Raw genomic sequence first — 22827 nt, forward strand, 5'->3', positions numbered from 1 at the left:
TGGTATGTTCCAAGAGTTTACCTTCAAAACTGCCTGTTCCTTTAAATTTGTCAAGGTTTGCTTTATGTCTCTGATTATGGTCTATTTTGGTGAATGTTCCAACTGCATTTGAAAGTTGTTATCTGGAGTGTGGTATAAATGTTGATTAGGTAAATTGATTGGCGATGCTGTTTGGGACTGTTAGGATCCTTACTGATTTTCTGTCTACTTGTTCTATCAATTGCTGAGAGAAGAATATTGAAATCTACATGTAATGATAGATTTCTTTCTTCTTGCTTGCTTATTTGCTTTCTTCCTTTCTTTTGGATCTACCAATGCTACTATTTTTGCTTTAGATAGTTATATTTTGGGGCATTTGTAAATAAGATAAAATGAAATTTATAATTACCTCCATTTCTACCATTCTCAGTGTTTTTCGTTAATTATATAGTTATAATTTCTGTCTGGTATCATATTCCTTCTACCAGGGAACTTCCTGTTTTCTTTGCTGTTTTGTATTTCTCATAATTTTTGTTGAAACACATTTTGTGTGAGACAATAGAGACAAAGGTATATAGTTTTTGCCTGTAATTGATGTTTTCTTTTGCCTAACTTTTAGTATGGAGGTTGTGTCAATCTAGTCAGAAGTTGAGTTAGAATTGAATTTTATTATTGCTATGGTTATCTTCAGCACAGCACAGATCTCAAATCTCTCTAGTGTTACCTTGTGGTTAGGGTGGAGACTGGTTTGCTGGTGAATTTTTCTCAGTACCTGCTACATGCTCATCTTTAAGTCTTTATTTATGCTTGGTGATAAGTGATACAGACATGGCCTTTCTCCATGCTTTTGCTCCTCTGATAGCAGTAAACTGCTTTTGTTATTGAATGTTTATTACCCTGTGGTAGGAAGTGCAGAGGGTAGAGGGGCATTCTCTGCTGTCCTGTTTCCTCCCAGACAGGCACTGTGGATATCAGGATATCAGGGTATCTTGGATAGCAGTTGGGATTTTCTCAATGATCCTTTCCTGTTCCCAGTGACAAGGTCTTTCTAATGGTGTGGACCCATGATGTATTTCCTGCTCCTGTCCTAGATTAGAAGGTTTCTGTTTTCTTCCCTCCTCACTGCAGTAGATCTTCATCAGTGCCCTGTCTAGGTGACAGGGTTTGCTATTCTTCCCCCAGAAGCTTAAGGCTGGTATTCCTTAAGGAAGATAGGGAAGAAGGATCTGGAGAAACCTCTCTGTTTTTCTATATCTGGTACTATTCTCTTCCAGGCCTGCATCAGGAGAATAGCTTTCAGGCAGCCCAGGTGGCTCAGCCCTTTAGTGCTGCCTTCAGCCCAGGGCATTGATCCTGGAGACCTGGGATCGAGTCCCACATCGGGCTCCCTGCATGGAGCCTGCTTCTCCCTCTGCCTGTGTCTCTGCCTCTCTCTCTCTGTGTGTGTGTGTGTGTCTCATGAGTTAAAAAAAAAAAAAAAAGAAAAGAAAGGAGGATAGCTTTTTCAGAACCTCATCCTGTCACTCAAATCCTTCTTGTAAGTACTGATGAGGTCTATACTTGAAGAAGAATCTGCACGTGGTTGCAAACTTCTTATGTGCTGTCAGGGGTTCTATATTCTCAACTAGCCCACAACTGGGCTTTCATAATTGTTACTTCTAGATGATTTCATTTGCTTGGCTTTTTTGTTTGTTTGTTTATTTATTTATTTGTGAGATAACACAGAGAGAGAGGCAGAGACACAGGCAGAGGAAGAAGCAGGCTCCTCACAGGCAGCCCGATGTGGGACTCGATCCCAGGACCCTGGGATCATGCTCTGAGCTGAAGGCAGCCGCTCAACCACTGAGCCACTGGGACGTCCCATCGTGTTTTTATTGCCACATTATATGGCATTGGAGACATCTGCCTCAGGTAAGCCAGTACTTATATCCTGTCTCTCCTTTGATGAACTTGTCTTTTCTTAGATTTCAGGTTATTGGTTACCCCACAATCTCAGCCCCCAGATTAATTTAAGAAACGTAAATTTAAAGATTTTCAGGATGCCTGGGTGGCTCAGCAGTTGGGGGTCTGCCTTTTGCTCAGGGCTGATCCCGGAGTTCTGGGATCGAGTCCCACATCGGGCTCCCTTGAGGAGCCTGCTTCTCCCTCTGCCTGTGTCTCTGTGTCTCTCATGAATAAACAAATAAAATCTTAAAAAAAAAATTCTGGCTTTTCAGATTGTTGTAATGGTGAAGAAATGCTTTTCCAACTTTCTTTATCCCAAGTGGAAGCCTGAATTTCCTAATTTTTAAAAATTGAGATACGATTGGCATATATCATTGTATTAGTTTTAGGTATATGACATAATGATTTGATATATGTGTATATATTTTATATATATTATAAAATGATTACTACAATAAACTTTATACTTTTTTAAAATTTTGAGTATTTTTAAAATTGAAAAAAAATTTTTTTTAAGATTTTATTTATTTATTCGTGAGAGATACAGAGAGAGGCAGAGACACAGGCAGAAGGAGAAGCAGGCTCCATGCCGGGAGCCCGATGCGGGACTCGATCCCAGGACTCCAGGATCGCGCCCTGGGCTGAAGGCGGCGCTAAACTGCTGAGCCACCCGGGCTGCCCTAAAATTGAAATTTTAAATGAGATGATTAGAAATTTATATGCACTCATGAGAAATAGAGAAACTGTGTACACTTCAAACAGTGTACTTTACACTTTATAATTTTGTTTATAGTGTAGCTTTGTTTACCCACCACCAAAGTCAAGTATATAGAACAGTTCTTTAACCACAGGGATGTCTCATGTTGTCCTCTTTTTCTTTTTAAGTTTCTTTTCTTTTAATATTTTATTTATTTATTTATTCATGAGAGACACAGAGAGAAGGCAGAAACAGGCAGAGGGAGAAGCAGGCTCCTCGCAGGGAGCCCGATGTGGGACTCTCCCGGATCCCGGGATCACAACCTGAACCAAAGGCAGGTGGCCAACCGCTGAGCCACCCAGGTGTCCCTCATGTTGTCCTTTTATAACCATGTTCACACCTTATCCCTCACCTCTGGTAACCACTAATGTGTTTTCCATTTCCAAAATTTTGTCATTTCAAAACTGTTATAAAAGTGAAGTCATGAAGTAGGTAACCTTTTGGGATTAGTTTTTTTCACACACCACAATTCCCTAGAAATTCAAGTTATTGCAAGTATCAACAGTTCATTCCTTTTTGCTGCTGATTAGTATTTTAAATTATGAATATGCTGCTACAACTTGTTAAACACTTACCTACTGAATGACATCTAGGTTGTTTCCAGTTTTGGGCTATTACAAATAAAGCTGCTATGAACCTTTGTGGGTTTGTGATCGGAAGCTTTCATTTATCTGGGATAACCGTCCAGTAGTGCAATTGCCAGGTCATATGGCTTTGTATGTTTTGTTTAAAAGAAGTAACAACTGGTTTCTAGTGTGGCTGTATACCATTTTACACAACCAGCATTTTGTGTAGTCACTATTTTATTTTAAACCTTCCTGATAGATGTGCAGTGCTATCTCATTGTGGTTTACATTCGTATGTCACTGATGGCTACTAGTAGTGGTGAACATGCTTTCATATGTGTGTTTGCCATATGCATATCCTCTTTGGTAAAATTTTGTCCATGTCTTTTGCTCATTCTAATTGTTTCTTTTACTGTTGTATTTTTTGAGTTTTTAATATATTCTTATATACTATTTCTTGTCAGATATGTGGTTTGCAAATATTTTACTAATCTGTAACTTATCTTTTCACAGAGCAAAAGTCTTAATTTTGACAAGATCCAACTTACCAGTCTTTCATTTATGGATCATACTTTTGGTATCAAGTCTAAAGCCTTTTTGCCTAATCACAGAGCCTCAAGGATTTTTTTCTTTTTTGTATTTTACATCTAAACCCATGATCCATTTTGAGTTAACTTTTGCATACGATGTAAGTTTTAATTAAGATTTTTTTTTGGCTTATGAATATTCAATTGCTCCAGCACCATTTGTTGAAAAGACTACCCTTTCTTCATTGAATTGCACCTTTGTCAAAAATCAGTTCAGGATATTTGTGTGGGTGTCAGTTCTTTATTCTGGGGTCTACTGCTTTACTAATACCACATTTTATTGATTACTGTAGCCTTATAGTAAGTCTTATTATCATACAGAATGATTCCTCTCTGTTTTTTCAGTATTATTTATTCTAGTGACTGTGTCATTCTGAGTTTTAAAACAAGCTTGTCTATGTCTATGAAAAGCTTTGCTGGGATTTTGATAGGAGTGCATTAAACCAGATCAATTTGAGGAGTACTGAATCTTTCCTATGTTGAGTTTTCCCAATCTATGAACATAGTATGTCTATTTAAGTCTTTCTTCTTTAACTTCTTCCATAAACATTTTGTGATTTTCAGCATACAGATCCTGTACATTTTGTTCAACATAAACCTAAGTATTTCATATTCTTTGGAATGATTATGTTAATGTTTTTAAGTTACCATATGTTCATTAGTAATAGAGATCAGATTGATTTTTGTATGTTGATTCTATATCCTGTGACCTTGCTTAAATCATTTGCTAGTTGTAAGACTTTTTTGTATATTCCTTAGGATTTTCTACATATAAAATCATGTGCAAAAATTCAACAGCTAGTCCTTAAAGCTAAATTGATTCAGAAACTGCTCAAACATTAGTTATCAAAACAAAACAACCTCCCAAACAGCTTATGGTGAAATCCTGTGGCCATTTACTTTATCTTTTATTTTTCTTTTAGAGAGGGAGAGAAAGAGAGAGAGAGAGAAAGATGGGATAGGGGGAGAGAATCTTAAGCAGGCTCTATGCTCAGGGCAGAGCCCAGTGCAGGGATTGATCTCACAACCCTGAGATCATGACCTGAGCCGAAATCAAGAGTCAGACACTTAACTGACTGAGCCACTCAGGCATCCCATTTACTTTAAAATTGTAAATGAGAATGACTAGTCTTGCTTCCATTATTTGGTACTATTTTAGGATATTATAGCTAATGAAATAAAATTTAAAAACCCAACCAAAACAATCGGAATGACTTTTCTTTTTTTTGCTGTATTACATTGGGTAGAATTTCTAGTACTCATTGAATAAGAATGGTGAGAGTGGATATCCTTGCCATGTTCCCAAATGTAGGGGAAAAGCGTCAAGTCTTTCACCATTAAGTGTAACATTAGCTGCAGATTTTTTGTGGATGCTCCATATCAAATTGAAGTAATTCCCTTGAAAAACTTACCGAAGTTTTTTGTTGTTTTTAAATGTGAATGTGAGTTCATTTTGGATTACACTGATTTCCAAATGTTGAAACTGCTTTGTATACCTGGAATAAATCACTTAGTCATAGTATATAATTATTTTCATACATTGTGGGATTTAGTTTGCTAACATTTTGTTGGAAGATTCTGGTGTCTAAGTACATTAGAGATAATGGCCTTAAGCTTTTTTCCTTTTAAATATATTGTCTTTGGTTCAGTATCAGGGTAATACTGGCTAGCCTTATAAAATGAGTTGGGAAGTATACTTCTTCCTATTAATAAAATTTGTCCTGGGGTGCCTCAGTGGCTCAGTTGATTAAGCATCTGCCTTTGGCTCATGCCATGATTTCAGGGTCCTGGCATCAAGCTCCACATCAGGCTTCCCTGCTCAGTGAGAAGTCTGCTTCTCCCTCTTCTTTGCTCCTACCCCTGCTTATATTTTCTTTCAAATAAATAAATACAATCTTAAAAAATATTTTTGTCCTTTTGTGGGGTGCCTGGTGAGCTCAGTCAGTGGAATATACAACTCTTGATCTTGAAGTGGTAAGTTCAAGCCACATTGGGTGTACAGACACCTTGAAAATAAAATCTTAAAAAAATGTCCTCTGTATCACATAACAGACCAATTTCTAGAAGAAGCATTTTCTGGAATAGATTTCCTGGAAGAGACTTAATGTTAATCCTTCTTTAAATGTTTGGTATAATTCTCCAGTGAAACCATATGGGCTTGAATTTCTTTTTCAGGAGCTTTAAAATTATCAATTGAATTTTTTTAATGATACATGGCTGTTTGGATTATTTCATATTGAAATTTGGTAGTTTATCATTTTTGGCAATTGGCCACTTATTCACATTTACAAATGTGAAGTTATTTATAGTATTCCTTTTTATCTTCTTTTTTTTCCTTTTTATCTTCTTAATGGTTGTAGGATCTAGTGATATTCACAATTTCATTCATTTATTTCATCCTCATTTTAATAGTTTTCCTGGGTACAGAATTTCAAGCTGATAATTTTATTGAATCAAAGTCTAGTAAACATAAATTCAGCACAATTACCTGCTTCTCCCTCTGCCTCTGCTTCTGTGTCTCTCATGAATAAATAAAAACCTTAAAAAATTATTTCTAATCTAATCCCAAACAAAATTCCAATGTTTAATTTCACTCAACTTTTACAAATTGGATAAAGTGATTATGAATTTCTTACAGAATGACAACTGTTGCAAATCAGAGTCAGTAAGTAACTTGTGGCAGCATAACTGAGAATTCATTTAGAAAAAAGAAATCTGGTTCCCTGTCTCTTATTATATACATAAAAATGTCTTTGATCCATCTAGAATCTTAGTGTAAAAATTATCTGGATTTTAAGCACAAAAGAGACTTTTATCATTTTGATGTGGGGGGATACAATGTAAAACAAGGCTGAATAGCCAGATACTATAAAGGAAAATCCAGACATACAGCTACATAAAATTTAAAATTTTATGGAAATTTTATGGAAATGGAAAAAAAGGCCATAAATCTCAGAAGACAAACAACAGATTGTGGGGAAAAAAATGTTTCTATACCACCTAGAAAAAAAAAAGGCTTTGTACAAACTGATAACCCAAAAGGAGGATGACTAAAGGATGTTGGTTACTAGGCAAGTCACACACCTAACAAATACAAGTTAGCCCCCTTGATATCCGGGAAGTAAAGATTAAAGTAACTGAGTACAACTTTTTCATTTGGATTAGCAAAGAATATGAGGGCAGTAATATCCAATGCTGGTGAGGATAATGAGAAAGAGGCACTTTCAGACTCCATGGAATGTGACCTGCTCTAGCCTTTTTTGGAAATGTCTTTTGGTACCTCCTATTAAAATAAAAACTACTCCCTCTGACTGTAACTTCTGACCCAGCAAACCTTATTTTAGGAGCTTTACTCTTTAGAAATAGCAATACAATTATGTAAGGCTCTATACGTGGTGTATTTACTGCAGCATTATTCATGGTAGAGAAAGACTGGAATCAACTGAATCAATAGGGGGATCACATAAATCATGATATATCTGTTCTAATTTATGTCATGCAGCCTTCTTAAAAAGAATGAATCAAATCAATCTATATCCGTTTAAAGATCTATACAGATGCTCCTGATGCATTAAGAAAAACTCATTTGCCAAGTAACATGTATAGAGGATCATGTTTTTGTAAAAACAATCCCCTCAAAGTCCTGACATGTCAATTTTTGAGCATAAAAAGACTGAAAAATATACAAGCTTTGATCTCTCAATAGTTGGGATAGAGAGGGGGGAAACTTATTTCTACATTGGTAGTAAGATTTCTGGGCAGCATTATGGCTAACTTGAGTTTATGCTCATGAATTTGAAGTGAGATTGGTTATCATAGTTGCATGTGTTTCTGTAACCACAAACAACTTAATGGGTGCAGAGGAAGCAGTCAGACTTAATTAGGATTTTTTGCCAAGTGAATACAACAAAGAAAGGAGCAATGGAGTTGAGGGTATATGCAAGGGAGTGGTATAAATAATGCCAACAAACTTGCATAAGAAGTAAGGGCATGGGGGGGATCCCTGGGTGGCGCAGCGGTTTGGCGCCTGCCTTTGGCCCAGGGCGCGATCCTGGAGACCCGGGATCGAATCCCACATCAGGCTCTTGGTGCGTGGAGCCTGCTTCTCCCTCTGCCTATGTCTCTGCCTCTCTCTCTCTGTGACTATTATAAATAAATTAAAAAAAAAAATTCCAACCCTCAAATTACAAGGCCCCCATCCCCACCCACATCTTAAAAAAAAGAAAAAGAAGTAAGGGCATGGGGATGCCTGGATGGCTCAGCAGTTGAGCATCTACCTTTGGCTCGGGCCATGATCCTGGAGCCCCAGAATCGAGTCCCACATCGGGCTTCCTGCATGGAGCCCGCTTCTCCCTCTATATCTCTGCCTCCCACTCTGTGTCTCTCGTGAATAAATAAATAATTTTTTTTTAAAAAGGGCATGAAGGGGAGAGGTACTATGAAAAGCACTAGGATTAATGAGTTGTAAGGTCATGGTGAAGCCTAATGATTGTTGGAGTCAAGGGCCTATCTAGAATAAACTAGAAAAAAATATGAGAAAGTAGTAAGAGACTAACTTGCTTGAAACTGAGACTAAGGAAAGATTTTAGTTATTGACAATGATAAAGGAATGGTTAAAGTTGATTAGCTATTAAGATAATTAGCAGAGTTCAGGGACTGAGAAGTGTCAATTTAGAGAGAAATAGAGACTAAAATCTCTGGGGAACAAGACGGTGTGAAACAGGGATGGTAAATGATTATGGGTGGTACAGTCTGGTGATCATGAAAAAGGGAAGGTGGCAGGGGTGGTGGGGGTGGTCATGGTGGTCTTCAAGTGGCACCCCAAAGGTAAGAAAAACATTAGTGAAGAAAAGAAACAGGCACTAAATGAGAGCCTGCAGCAGAGTGCCCAGGTGGTTAGAGCAGTGGTTCTCAAACTGTAGTGTGTATTAGAATCATCTGGAGGGAGTGTTCAGCTAAAGGTTGCTGAACCCTACACCCAGTGTTTCTGATTCAGTAATTCTGAAGTCTGAGAATTTGCATTTCTAAAACATTCTCAGGTGATGCTGATGTAGCTGGTCCATGGACCACACTTCCAGAACTCAAGAACAAAAAATGGGAAGAAACAAACAAAAAGTTTGATCATGTAGGGAATGTTTTGGATGAACAATCATGAATCCCAGAAAACAAAATGAACAAGTTTTAGAAACTGGAAAGTAGTGACAGATGGACAGAAAAGGGGTCCTCACAAAACAAGAGTTCAGTTAAAGACAAGTTACATGCAGTATTTCATGCATAAAACTAACAGAAGTAAACTCCACAGAAGTCAAGAGAAGACAAAAATCTTTTACTAAAAAATAAAGCATAATATAGGAAGGATCAGTTATAAACTGATTATTTTGATTGCTAAGCTGACTTCAACCAACCTACCAAAAAGTTTGTTGACTGAACAAAGGCTTAAAGTGTTAAGCTGGTTAAACAAAACACTGACAACCATAACACAGCTCTATCAGGGCTCTTCCAAATGTTAATAGGAAAACCTCCAAGTAAGCCATTATTCTTTAATATAAAATGATGTTAACAAAACTGAACTTTTTTTAGATGTAGCCAAAGCTCACTGATTCATCAGTTTTATTAGTTGTTCAAAAGGCAGCTGTTGAAAGATTTAATGTGTATTTGATAAAAATCCTTACTATTTTCATTCTCTCTTCAAAATGGAAAATTTCCCACAGATCTTAAAAGTATTACATAATATTAAAAAGAATGAGAAGGAAAAAAAACACCTGTAATTCCATCACCTAAAGCTAATCACTATGTACACCTGATATATCTTCCTAAAAATACATATTCTAGAATACATAGAGATCTATCTAATCTGTAGATAATCTTTTAGGAAAATAACAATGCATACTATTTAGTATATACACACTAATCACTTGGTTAATAATAGTTGTAGTTAATGAGTATGACAGCTACTTTGATTCTAGCTATGTTTCATGAAAGTGTCACTATCATTTAGCCACTAGTTGATATTTTTTAAATGACTGTAGTTTAGATAGTTCAAAAAATTATATTGAGTATAAAAACAAATAAAGTCAAGAAAACTTTCTCTTTTGCTCTAAAACACACACATACACACACACACACAGAGTTTTCACTTTAGATGGTATCATAATAGGACCTGAGTCATGTTACACTTCAAGAGTCCAAAATGCTAAAATATATGAAGTGGATACACATGATTTATACATAATTGCAACTTGAGAATGATGAAACAAAAATAATTTACAGATTTAAAGACTACATAGTTAAGTAAAAATGTAAAACATTCATTACTATCACATATGCATATAAGAATTGTATAAGTTCCTATAGAAACTTACATCATAATATTTACTATTATTTTGCTCAAATTTAACATTATCCAAACCATACATAATACTCTTTAAACTAAATTTCAATATAAATTTTGCATACAGAATCAGCAGAGAATATTATATAACCTGACAAAGAAACCAAGTATTATTTGTTAGAAGTTCAAAATATTTTAAGGCAGATAGATATTTGTTTTAAAAGTTAAAAACAACAGGAGCTGTTTTTGATACACTTTTATGTATTTTTCATTTTTAAACAAGGGTCTCTTTTGGATTTTTACTGCTTAGACAGGGACTATAATACATAGCAGACAATTATTTATAAAATAAATAACATCTGGGAATTTATTCAATTTTTAGGGATCCAAAATTATAAAATTTCCTGTAAATTATGTCATTTAGAAAATGAACATATAGCTATTAAAAATATATGTGAAAATTGTTTAATCATTTTAGAGCAAGTACAATATAAGATTGGTATCGTGGTGTTTTAAAGCAATCATTTTACCATATACATTTTAATCTTTTATATCATTCATTTTAAGTTGATGGTTAATTTAATGTTTTAATCAAAGTTGTTTTCAAACATTGTCATAATGTCACTTTGAAGAGTCATATCAATGGTACCAGCCATCTGTAGAAACAAGGAAAAAAAATTCAATGTTACTTTAAAAATATCTATGCCTTCATTAGATATATATAAAAATGATCAAAACATTTAGAACAGAATCTACAAAATGAACACAATTTATTTAATGTAATGAGTCTAATTTTCTATTTCTGTTCAAATACTGATTTTTGTTAAATTATTGTTCATGTGATAAATAAAACTTAAAGCTTACACAAACACTAAATTAAACTTCTCCAAATAAGAGAAAATTATCAGTGTTGATAGACTATTAACAAGGACATGAACTGAGTATATTGTTTCATTTATCTCTATAATCAAAATAGTGCTAGACACATAAAATTATTTTCTGAATGAACCAGTATCTTTAACTATTTGAGGAAACTAAAATGCATAGCAATAAAGCTACAGGCTTTTCTTGACTCTGCCACTTACTGTGTAACCTAGGGCAAATTATTTAACCAAGTTTATTTTATATATAGGTATTTATGAAAATTAAACCAAATCGCACGTATAACACTCAGTATGTTCATTAAATGCTAAGAAGCCATTAAAAATAAGCTAAAGTAAACAGAATTCTAATTAAATCAAAAGAAATAGGGATGCAGGGGTGGTTCAGTCAATTAAGCCTCTACCTTTGGCTCAGGTCATGATCTCAAGGTCCTGGGATGGAGCCTCCCATGGGGCACCCTATTCAGCAGGGAGTTTGCTTCTCTCTCCCTCTGTTTTGCCCACCCCCACCCCACTTGTGCTCTCCTTCTCAAATAAATAAAATCTAATAAATAAGACAAAGGAAATAAATGTTTCCTATACTCTGAAGCCTTCTCTAAATGTTCATGTTGATGACATCCAAACTGACATCAATTATGAAATTTTTTAAATCTATTTATTTTTTTTAAAAGATTTTATTTATTTATTTATGAGAGACGCAGAGACACAGGCAGAGGGAAAAGCAGGCTCCATGCAGGGAGCCTGACGTGGGACACGATCTCAGGATCCCAGGATCAGGACCTGAGCCAAAGGCAGACGCTCAACCGCTGAGCCACCCAGGTGCCCCCCAACTATGAAATTTTTTTTTTTCAGCTCAGGGATGTGAGATCAAGCCCCACTTTGGGCTCTGAGGTAAGGGTGGAGTTGGTGAGGTAAGGGTGGAGTTGGCTTTGAATCCCCCCTCTTCCCCCTGCTCCGCCCCCCACTCTATCTCTAAAATAAATAAGTAAATCTTTAAAAAAAAAAAAAAGGGTTTATTTGTTTTTAATTTGTAATTAGTTAACAGCCCAGAGTGATAGGTAAATGTACCAACAATGTAAATTCACTGTCACTGAAAATCACCCTGAATATATCTTTGAACCTGTAAAAGCCACTGCTTTATTAAATCTTTCCTTAGTTAGATTTAGTAAAGTAAAATTTACTTACTGCTTCTCTCCTCCTCCGCTCTTGCTCTTTCTCCCTTGCTAAATTACGGTCTTTGAGAAGCCAGAGTTTGTATTTATCTTGAGCTTCTGAAGACTGCTGATGGTCTTTCTGTTCTCCAAGGTACTGATTTTGCATTTTGTTTGAAAAAGATTCTTGAGTGAAGCCAAGGTCCCTTAAAGAAACAATATAGCTCAAAGTAGGTTTCAAATTCCTTAAAAGTTTTTATTATAAAGATATGTTAATTCAATTATAAGCATAAAGCAATGTTTTAGATCCCTCCTTTCATATGTTATATCATTTTTAAGTTTGACTTTTGATGTCAAATTTTGCAAAGGCAATCTATATTAACAAAGAGAAGGTTATGGAAACTAAGCAAGTATATTGCTACGTTCTTACACATAGAATGGAAACAAGACATTTCTTGAAAATAATGATGTCTTTATGATTTAGTTATATTAGTATCTTTAATATCTTAATCACTTGATAATTTCTATCCTCTTCAAAGTAGATACTACTTGTCAATTAAAAATATCAATAAAATTTACTTTTTACAATTATAATTCGCTTTGTATTCTACTAAATAGCTAAATCATGGTCACTTGACAAAAAAGAAATATATTTAAAATTACATGTCCACCATTGGGAATGGAGATTGCTATACATAGTCAATGCATGCAGACATGAATGAATACTTGAACAAAAAGAAACTGAAATGAAAAAAAGTCCATATCTCCTAGGCTCCCTTACTCCAGTAAATGACTGACCTCTGATTTTCTTGAACTCTTTTTGGTTCCTTTGTATTCTGTTCCATATGTTTCCGTATTAGTTCCTGTGTTCGAGCTTTTACTTCTTTTTCTATTGCTGCTTTTCTAAATTGGTTGAAGAGCTCATCTGAGGATTTCAGTACACCTGATGTTTTGACTGGTTTGCCTAAACTTTTCCAAGAGTCTGCATTCTTTATCTTTATATCCTAAAACAAATATATCTGATTCAGTATATGTCTACAGATGTCAACTATATACTGGAAGGAAAACAATATTTTTGATACAATAATAGATCAAATTAAGATTCTAAAGGTCTCTATGTAATCTTACTTAAAAATTATTTTAAAATATGAAAATATGACAACAGATAAGCTATTCATTAATCATTTAAGACCAAATTAAAATAGAATGCTTACCAATTATTTCAATTTAATGTAAAACATATACAGTTGACACTGAACAACATGGGGATGAGGAGTGCTGACACCTGCATAGTCAAAAGTCCATGTGTAACTTCAGACTCCCCCCAAAACTACTAATAGCCTGTGGTCAACTAAAGGCTTTAACCAATAACATAAGCAGTCGATTAACACATATTTTCTATGTTATATGTATTATATACTGTATTCTTATAATAAAGAGAAAATAATACTGAGAAAATCATACTGAAAAAATATGTTACAGTACTATACTGTATTGAAAAAAGCTGGGTTATAAGTGGACCCAACAGTTCAACTCTGTGTTGTTCAGGGGTTACTCTATATTAAGAGTATGAGAATCTTCAAGGAATATAAAAATAAGTAAAAAGATATTTATGGTCCTATATGAAAACTAAATCAAATATACAAATTATTAATAATGAAGGAAAGATGATGCCATAAGAATGACATAGTAATTTGCTGGGAACCCTCTGACATGACTTATCTTTCCTTTCTTAAAAAGTTAACTGATTGTGACACTGTTCTTAAATGATCACGATCTAGATCAGTGCAACCCATAGAAATATATGTATTTTAAAATTTTCCAATACAGAGGTGCCTGGGTGGCTTGGTTCATTGAGTGTCCAACTGTTAGTTTCAGCTCAGGTCACAATCTCAGGGTCATGGGGTCAAACCCCACTTTGCACTCCATGCTCAGCAGGCAGTGTGCTGAGATTCTCTCTCTCCCTCTGCCCCTCTCCCTGCTCATGTCCATGTGCTCTATCAAGTGAATAAGTAAATATTTTAAAAATAAAATAAATGTATAGGAATTATATATAGAAGGTGGCAAAGGAGGAGGATCCTAAGCTCACCTTGTCCTGTTGATACAAATAGGTAACATACACATCAGTGTAAATAACTCAGAAAATGACTCCAAAGATTGGTAGACTAGACTTTGCACAGCTAAATATACAGAAGAGGCCACAATAGGGTAGAAAGGACCAAGGGTGGTGAGGAGCCAAACAGACCCACTGGACTCTCTATGAGACTGTCTGCAGGAGGGAAGGATGCTGAGCATGGGCAGGAGAAAGAAACAGACACCCACCCTAGGCACAGGAAGGTTGATGACCATAATATCTGGCTTTGGAGACCAGAGAGACTGAATTTCACAAGTTCTTACAATCAAATTAGCAGGTCTTTAACACTTGGAACATTAAAAATTAGAAGGCTCTATGGGAGAACTGGGAGAGTGGAGTCCAAATCCTTGGAAGAACACAACAGCACTGTGAAGATACAGCAATAGAAGCACTAGTTTGAAACAGCTGGTGTATATGAGAGGGAGATGTGTTTACTCCTTTCAGATTGTGTGCTGGAGATGAACCAGAGGGGCAGGAATCAATGACAGACTTCTCCAAGAACAAAGGAAGTGGTGGATGCCATTTCCCTCCTCTCACCCTCAGCTTAGACATTGGAACCAGCATGACCTCAACACTCTCCACATAACTTATTAATACCTCTTGCTCTGCCCCCATGCTTCCACAAACCTGTGCCCTAAAACTTGGTTTGCCTTGGTCCCGTCCAGTGAACTGAAGTGGCTCTTGCTGGCACTGTACTCCACCCTGCATTCTCCTATGTACCTGTCCCCTCCAATATGCTCTTGGCAGGAGAGTGATTCAAAGTGATGCCATAAGCTGGGCAGTGTTCAAGCAGCCCTGACAGGAACCAGTACCACTCCAAAGTGACCACTAACTTGGAGAGAAGGAAAGATAAACACACACACACAGCAGTCCAACTATAGCCCTGGCTGTGGGCTGGGGGGCAGACATCTAGTCCGGCTGCAGGACTCAACCACCAATGAAAGCTTATTGAGGCAAAACACAGGGAGAGCACTCAACAGCTCTGTGCTACTGCCTCTATGGCAAATGCCTGGTATGACTCAACTCAAACCCGGAGAAACTGAAGACTGGCTCACTAATAAAACTGGAGCCAAATCCTGCCTACAACAGGCAGAGAAAGCCATTGCAGATGAGGAGGCTGAAGGCAAAAGTGGCTTAGCCACAATAGGGCTCACATGACACACACAGGAGATACCCCTCAACCCCAGGTTCTGGTGAACAGGGGACACTGCACTGCAGGGCACCACAGGACCTTTTTTCGAAAGCCCAATACTTTCATGTATAGGAGACATAGCTGACTTTCATAACAGAGAAACTGACACAGAGAATTAGACACAATCAGGAGACAGAGGAGTAAGTTCCAAATGAAAGAAGAGGACAAAAATCGTAGCAAGAGACCTAAATGAAACAAATAAGTAATATGACTGATGGAGAATTTAAAGTATTGGTCATAAAAATACTCACTGGAATTCAGGAAAGGGTGGGAGACTTCAATGAAGCCACCAAAAAAGAGACAGAAAACAGAAAACATAAAAAAGAACCAACCAGAGAAACATTCAAATTATAGGAATCCCAGAAGAAAAAAAAAAAGACACAGAAAAGGGGGGAGTAACTTTGTTTGAAGAAATAATAACTATAAACTTCCCAAATCTGGGGAAGGAACCCAAATCCAGGAGGCACAGAAAACCCCTAATAAAATCAATCAAGGAAGTTCACTCCAAGACACATAGTAGTTAAATGGCAAACTACAGTTCTAAAAGTTTCAGGAGAAAAGAAAACATACTAGGGAAAACCCCATAAGGCTATCAGCAGATTTTTCAGCAGAAACTATACAGGAAAGAAAAAAGTGGCATGATATATTCAACATGCTGAAAGGAAATTTAAAAAAAACCTGCAATCAAGAATACTCTATCTATCTAGCAAGCCTGTCATTCAGAAAAGGAGAGTTTCCCAAAGGAAAGTTAAAGGAATTTATTACCACTAAACCAGCCCTGTGAGAAATATTAAAGGGGATTCCTTGAATTAAAGACCATAAGTAAGAATAAGAATAGGAAGCACAAAAGCAGTAAAATTAAGTATAGCTATAAAAATTAGTCAAGGGATTCACAAAATAAAAAGATGTAAGGTATGACACCATATACCTGAAACATAGTAAAGGGGGCAGTAGAGGTGGAGAAGAGTAAAGAATAGGTCAACTTACCATCGATGTAATAAGGACTGCTATATGCATAAGCTGTTATATATACAAACTTAACAGTAACCAAGAATTAAAAATCAGTACTAGATATGTAAAAAAATAGAACAAATCCAAGTCTGTTACTAAAGAAAACCAGCAAACTGAACAAGAAAGCAAGAAAAATCAATAACAAGGAATAACTACAAAAACAACCATAAAACAAGCAACAAAATGGCAATAAGTACATACCTATCAATAATTACTTTGAATGGAAATGGACTAAATTCTCCAATCAAAAGCTACAGGATGATGGAATGGATAAAGGAGCAAGATTCACCCATGTGATGTCTCCAAGAGACTAATTTCATACTACAGACACATGCAGATTGAAAGTGAAGGGATGGAAAAGCATTTATGCAAATGGAAGAGAAAGGAAAGTCAGGGGAGCATTACTTGTATTGGACAAAATGGACTTTAAAACAAAGACTGAAATAAGAGACAAAGGACACTATATAATCACAAAGAGAACAATTCAACAAGAAAATATAACAATTATAAGTATTTATGCACCCAACATGGGAGCACCCAAATACATACAGCAGCTAATAACAAACATAAAGAAAGTATGGAATAGTAATACAATATACTAGGGGATTTTCATCCCCCACTTACATCAATGGATAGATCATCCAAACAGAAAATCAACAAACAGTGGCTTTGAATGACACATTGGATGACCAAATGGATCCAATAGATATATTCAGAACATTCCATCCTAAACCAGCAGAATACACATTCTTTCCAAGTGTAAACAGCACTATCCAGTATAGATCACATTAGGCCACAGAACAAAATCTCAATAAATTCAAAAATATCAAAGTCATGCCATACATCTTTTCTGACAACACTATGGAACTAGCAGGGAACCACAAGAAAATAATCTAGAAAGAACACAAGTACATGGAGGTTAAATATCATGCTACTACTGAACAACCAAGGGCTCAAGGAAGAAATAAAAAAAATAAAAAATATCTTGAGGCTAATGAAAATGGAAATACTACTAAATGTATGGGATGTGGCAAAAGCAATTCAAGAGGAAGTTTACAGTGATAAATGTACACATCACGAAACAAGAAAGATCTCATGTATAACCTAATTTATACATTTCTAGTTCTTACAAGGAACTAGAAAAAAGAAGAGCAAAGCCCAAAGTTAGAGAAAGAAGGAAACAACAAAGATCCGAGCAGAAGCAGTTTTAAATGACAACAGAAATAATCAATGAAACTAAAAGCTGATTTTTTTAAAAGATAAAGAAAACAGACAGACTTTTAGGTAGACTCGTCAGAAGAAAGAGGATTCAAAAAGTAGAATCATAAATGAAAGAGATATTACAACTGATACCACAGAAATACAAAGATAAGAGACTACTATGAACAATTATATCAAAGAAATGAACAACCTGGAAAGAAACGGATAAATTCCTAGAAAGATACAATCTTCCAAGACTGAATGATGATGAAACAGAAAATCTGAAACAGACTGATTACTAGTGAGGACACTGAGTCTATCATCAAAAGCCTCCAAACAAACAAAAATCCAAGAACAGATAGCTTCACATTTTAAGAACCAATACCAATCCTTCTCCAACTCTCCCCCAAAATAGGAGAGGAACTCTTCCAAACTCATTTTATGGCCAGCATTATCCTGATACTGAAACCAGATAAGGACACACAAAAATCATAGGCCAATATCCCTGATGAACACAGATTAAATATGATACACCACATTACCAAAATGAATAAGAATCATATGACCATTTCAACTGATGCAGAAAAAGAATGGGCAAATTCAACCCTTGTTTTTTTTAAAGATTTATTTATTTATTTTTGGGGGAGGGGCAGAGGAAGCAAGAAATCCAAGCAGACTTGTGTGCTGAGCACAGAGTCCAACGTGTGGCTCAATCGCACGACCCCTGGACTACGACCCAAGGGTCAAGATGCTTAACTGACTGTGCCACCCAAGCACCCCAACAGCTGTTTTTATATGATAAAAACTCTCAACAAAGTGAACATTGAGTTAAGGTACCTGAGTTAAGGTACCTCATATAATAAAAGCTATATATGAATTAATAAAAGTCAGACATTATCAGTGGTCACCCAGATGTCCTTTGGAAGTGTTTCCCATATGTTGTCAATAAAACCTATTTTTGTTTTTACCCATGGAATAAGCTAAATACCCACTGTAGAATTCATCTGACTACTCAGTCATTTAAAGCATACCATCTTCAGATAGAGGTTTGAAACAACTATGGCAATACCCGATGGTATATATTAAACAGGGAATAAAGGAAGGATCAAAATTGGTCTCTAGCTTTGTGCCTGAAATTTCTACTTAACTGCAATGAAATTTTGGCAGATGCTAAAATAGTAAACTTTGTATGTGGGTTTGGGAGTATAGGACAGTTTTTCAGGAATAACAAAGAATAAAACAACTAGAAAGATAGATATGAGAATGGCAAGCATTCCTCATTAAGAATGAATATAATTAAAGGCATAAATAGGGATAATCTGGAGAGAAATGAATAGTTCAGTTGCAATGAGTTATAAGGCATCTAGTTCAGATTGAAAAGTTAGTTTCGGGTCATAATGTAAAGGTGTTTAATCTTCATTCTGGAGTCAAAGTTGGAAACCAGTGGTGGTTTCATACAGATGAGTAATGTCATCAAGAGAACACATCGGGAAGAACAATGTAAGAATGTTAAAAGTGAAATGGATTAGAATAAGGAGGGTCTCAAGTTAGACCAGTTATGTTAAAAAGAGCTCAGATTAAAAGAGTAAGTACTGGTTTATGAGGTTGGAAAAAAAGGAGACATATTAGAAATAAATCAAAGAATTGTAAAATGCTGAACAGGAACCTTAGCCTCCCTCACTGGATGCTAGCAGCACCCTTTCTCCCACCCCTGCGTGGCAACTCCTAGGCTGCAGAAGACCGAGAAGTCATCAAAAATGTTTATCATAGGAAGTCAGGACTAGAAATACGTATTTGGGTCATTTACAGAGAGACTAAAACTGAAATCACCATAGTGGATGTTCAATTAGATAGAGAAGTAGTAGAACGTTCTGGCTTCTCACTGTATCAATTTTGGGAAGGATGTAACAATTTTAGAGGTCACTGGTTCCTCTGATAAGCCAAATAATAGGGATAGGGGAGCAGCTAGGCAAAATTAAGGCACTGATTCTCACCTGGGGGTGATTCCCCTCTGTCCAGGGAAGACATCTGGCAATGTAAGTGGATGCTTTTGGTTGCCACACAGGGGTGGGGGAAAGGGTACTACTAGCATCCAGTGAGGAAGAGGCTAAGGTTCCTGTTCAGTATTTTACAATGCATAGCCCTACCCCCAATACAGACTTATCCAAGCCCAAAATGTCAATAGTGCTAAACTAGAGAAACCCTGGCCTAGTGGAAAAATAAGACAAAAAGGAAAAATAAAGATTTTAGAGATGGCAGGAGACCTCCAAAATAAATCTGCTGAGTGCAAAAGAATTAAGAACAGAGATGAATTGGGATGCCTGGGTGGCTCAGTGGTTTAGCACCTGCCTTTGGACCAGGGTGAGATCCTGGAATCCCAGGATTGAGCCCCGCATCGGGCTCCCGGCATGGAGCCTGCTTCTCCCTCTACCTGTGTCTCTGCCTCTCCCTCTCTCTCTGTGTCTCTCATGAATAAAATAAAATCTTAAAAAAATAAAATCAGGATAGTTGGCAAATACCAGCATTATAGAACTTATAATTAAATACATGCATGAGAACTGATGGTAGAGGGTACAGGGGAGGTGTTGCTCACAAATAACTTTTTTTTTTTTAATTGAAGAGGCCAAAGAATATTTCTTTTTAATTAAATAAGCTTAGAGATCCAAAATCTCATGCAAGATAAGGCTTAAAATACCCCTTGTTCCACTTCCATATTCAATTTTAAAACCCTCCAAGATCTGTGAGGAAAAAATAACATCACTCTCTTACCTTCTGCACAGGTACTTGACATTCAGATTCTAACACTCTTGTGTCATTATCATCAGACTGATGCGTCACAGTTAGGCCATTCAAATGCTGTTCAGTATCACCTAGATGCACACAGTTTTAGAACAGTATAATGAAGTGATTTCATTTTGTTTGTCCATAATTTGACATTTTTCCCTACCCACCCCACCCAGGTCAGAAACTATGAAAACAAAGTGATTAATTTTTGATATTGTTTTAACTTTGGAATATTCTTAGTTGAGGAACTGTAAAATAAACATTTTTTCACTTGAAATTTGTCCTCTTGTTTCATCTCCATTATAGTTGACACCGTGACTCACCTACCAAAATCTGTTTTATCTGTCCCTTTGGTCTAACAGTCCTCCAGTGTGCAAACTGATGCTCAGCTCTAGAGACAGGTTTTTATTAGGCCAAACCAATCATGGTAACCCTACAGACACTAGTGAGTCATTCAGGAAAGAGCAGTCTGAAGCCAATGCAGGGCTCCCAGGGAAAGATACTTCTTGGTGGCCAAATTAAAAACAAAGAAAACACAAAGAATGGAAGAACTAAGACACTAAATACCTATAATAACTAGTGAGGAGATAAGAGTACAAAATGTAAAAGGTTGGCTTGACTCTGGGGTGAAGAGAATAGACCATGTAATCCTATTTGTTAATTTTTCATACAAATATTTCACTTATTATTGATAAAGATAACTACAGAAAAAGAGCGTAAGCCTTGGTCAAATCATGCCTAAAGACTAACTTATCTTTGAACTATAGTGGTTATATATGCTAACAAAATTCCTTATATCCTTTAAGCCATCTTTTTAAAAAATTATTATTTTTTTAAATTTTATTTATTTATGATAGTCACACACAGTGAGAGAGAGAGAGAGAGAGAGGCAGAGACATAGGCAGAGGGAGAAGCAGGCTCTATGCACCGGGAGCCTGATGTGGGATTCGATCCCGGATCTCCAGGATCGTGCCCTGGGCCAAAGGCAGGCGCCAAACCACTGCGCCACCCAGGGATCCCTAAAATTATTTTTTAAAGATGTATTTATTCTTCATGAGAGACACACACATAGAGAGAGGCAGAGACATAGGCAGAGGGAGAAGCTGGCTCCCTGCAGGGAGCCCAATGTGGGACTCTATCCCAGATGGCGGGATCAAACCCTGAGCCAAAGGCAGACGCTGAACCACTGAGCCACCCAGGCATCCGTCCTTCAAGCCATCTTGAAGTGACTTTTCTGTCATACACAACCATGAACATCCTGATGCATGAACTTATTTGGGTCATTTCTCTTTTAATTCTCCCTAGTTCTTTTCTACAGGGCTTAACAAGTAGAGCAAGGACAGAGGAGATAAATGAAAACTAAGTTGCTATCTTTGTTAATTGATTCAAGCTCACAAAATCCTAGCCATTTACATATTGGAGGAACTTACATTTAAGCTCCTACTACCCATCAAGTCCTTGACTGATTCTCTGGCCAAATCCTACTAGTTGAAGTTGAGGCTTGAAGAAGAGAAGAAAGTTAAGTGATGGGAGTAAGCAGAGAAGAGTGAGAAAAAACAGTTACAAAGGAGTCATGAATGAAAAGAAAGTTTAAATTTGTATATCCCTACATAGCCCAATGGTACCTATGTTTTCTCCGTTCAACAAGGAATGGAAAAATAGGGAGTTAAAACTATAAATTTAGAACTATATCCATTTTGTGCTTGAGGCCAGATAGTATTTAAAAAATAGAGTATATATTACAAGAGAAGTAAACTCTAAATAACTCTCAGTTTGCTGAGATAAGCGGTGGCAATATTATTATCAAGAATTAAAGAGGAATAGCACCACCGCCACCTGGTCACAGGCTCCATGCCTCCTCCAAGCAGGTATGGCAAAAATGTCCAACCCTACTGAAACTGAGCAGTGCATCGACTCTCTGATGGCTGCTTTCCAAGTGTGCTGGATAGGAGTAACAACTGCACACTCTCCAAGACAGAGTTCCTAACCTTCATGAATACAGAACTGGCACAAAGAACCAGATGGACTCTGTATCCTTCATTGCATGATGAAAAAACTGGACCTCAACTCTGATGGCCAGATAGATTTCCAGGAATTTCTTAATCTTATTGGTGGTATGGCCATAGCTTGCCAGGACTCCTTTAAGAGGTCTACATATTGCTGGAAGTGAAACTGCAGGGCTCTTGTACCTGGCCTCCAGATCACCCCTTTCCTTCAAAGCAGCCACCCAATCATTATCTCCTCCTCACATCCTACACATATCCTCAACCCAGTGTCCACTGCCCCATGCAGGGCAGTCCTGCTGATAAT

At 36.6% G+C, this 22827-nt stretch overlaps 1 protein-coding gene, 1 long non-coding RNA gene and 1 pseudogene across 2 annotated transcripts in view; 2 read left to right on the forward strand and 1 right to left on the reverse strand.

Moving 5' to 3' along the window:
- Positions 1 to 1440: 1440 nt before the first annotated feature.
- On the forward strand, positions 1441 to 4401 carry LOC125755317 (uncharacterized). Its single transcript, XR_007411496.1, has 2 exons — positions 1441 to 1890; positions 3760 to 4401. It is a non-coding gene; the product is annotated as an uncharacterized LOC125755317 (long non-coding RNA).
- Positions 4402 to 10407: 6006 nt separating this feature from the next.
- Positions 10408 to 22827, reverse strand: part of BRDT (bromodomain testis associated) — a 58343-nt gene continuing 45923 nt past the window's right edge. Inside the window, exons 16-19 of the mRNA XM_025417673.3 lie at positions 20503 to 20603; positions 12995 to 13200; positions 12231 to 12402; positions 10408 to 10820 (exon numbers count right to left, since the gene is read on the reverse strand). Coding sequence (XP_025273458.1) covers positions 10752 to 10820; positions 12231 to 12402; positions 12995 to 13200; positions 20503 to 20603 — 548 coding nt within the window. The 3' untranslated portion in view covers positions 10408 to 10751. The remainder of the gene's footprint in view (positions 10821 to 12230; positions 12403 to 12994; positions 13201 to 20502; positions 20604 to 22827) is intronic.
- On the forward strand, positions 22388 to 22756 carry LOC118355113 (protein S100-A11-like; annotated as a pseudogene).

Source organism: Canis lupus, chromosome 6 (genome assembly GCF_003254725.2).
Source record: "Canis lupus dingo isolate Sandy chromosome 6, ASM325472v2, whole genome shotgun sequence".
NCBI classification, from domain to species: Eukaryota; Metazoa; Chordata; class Mammalia; order Carnivora; family Canidae; genus Canis; species Canis lupus.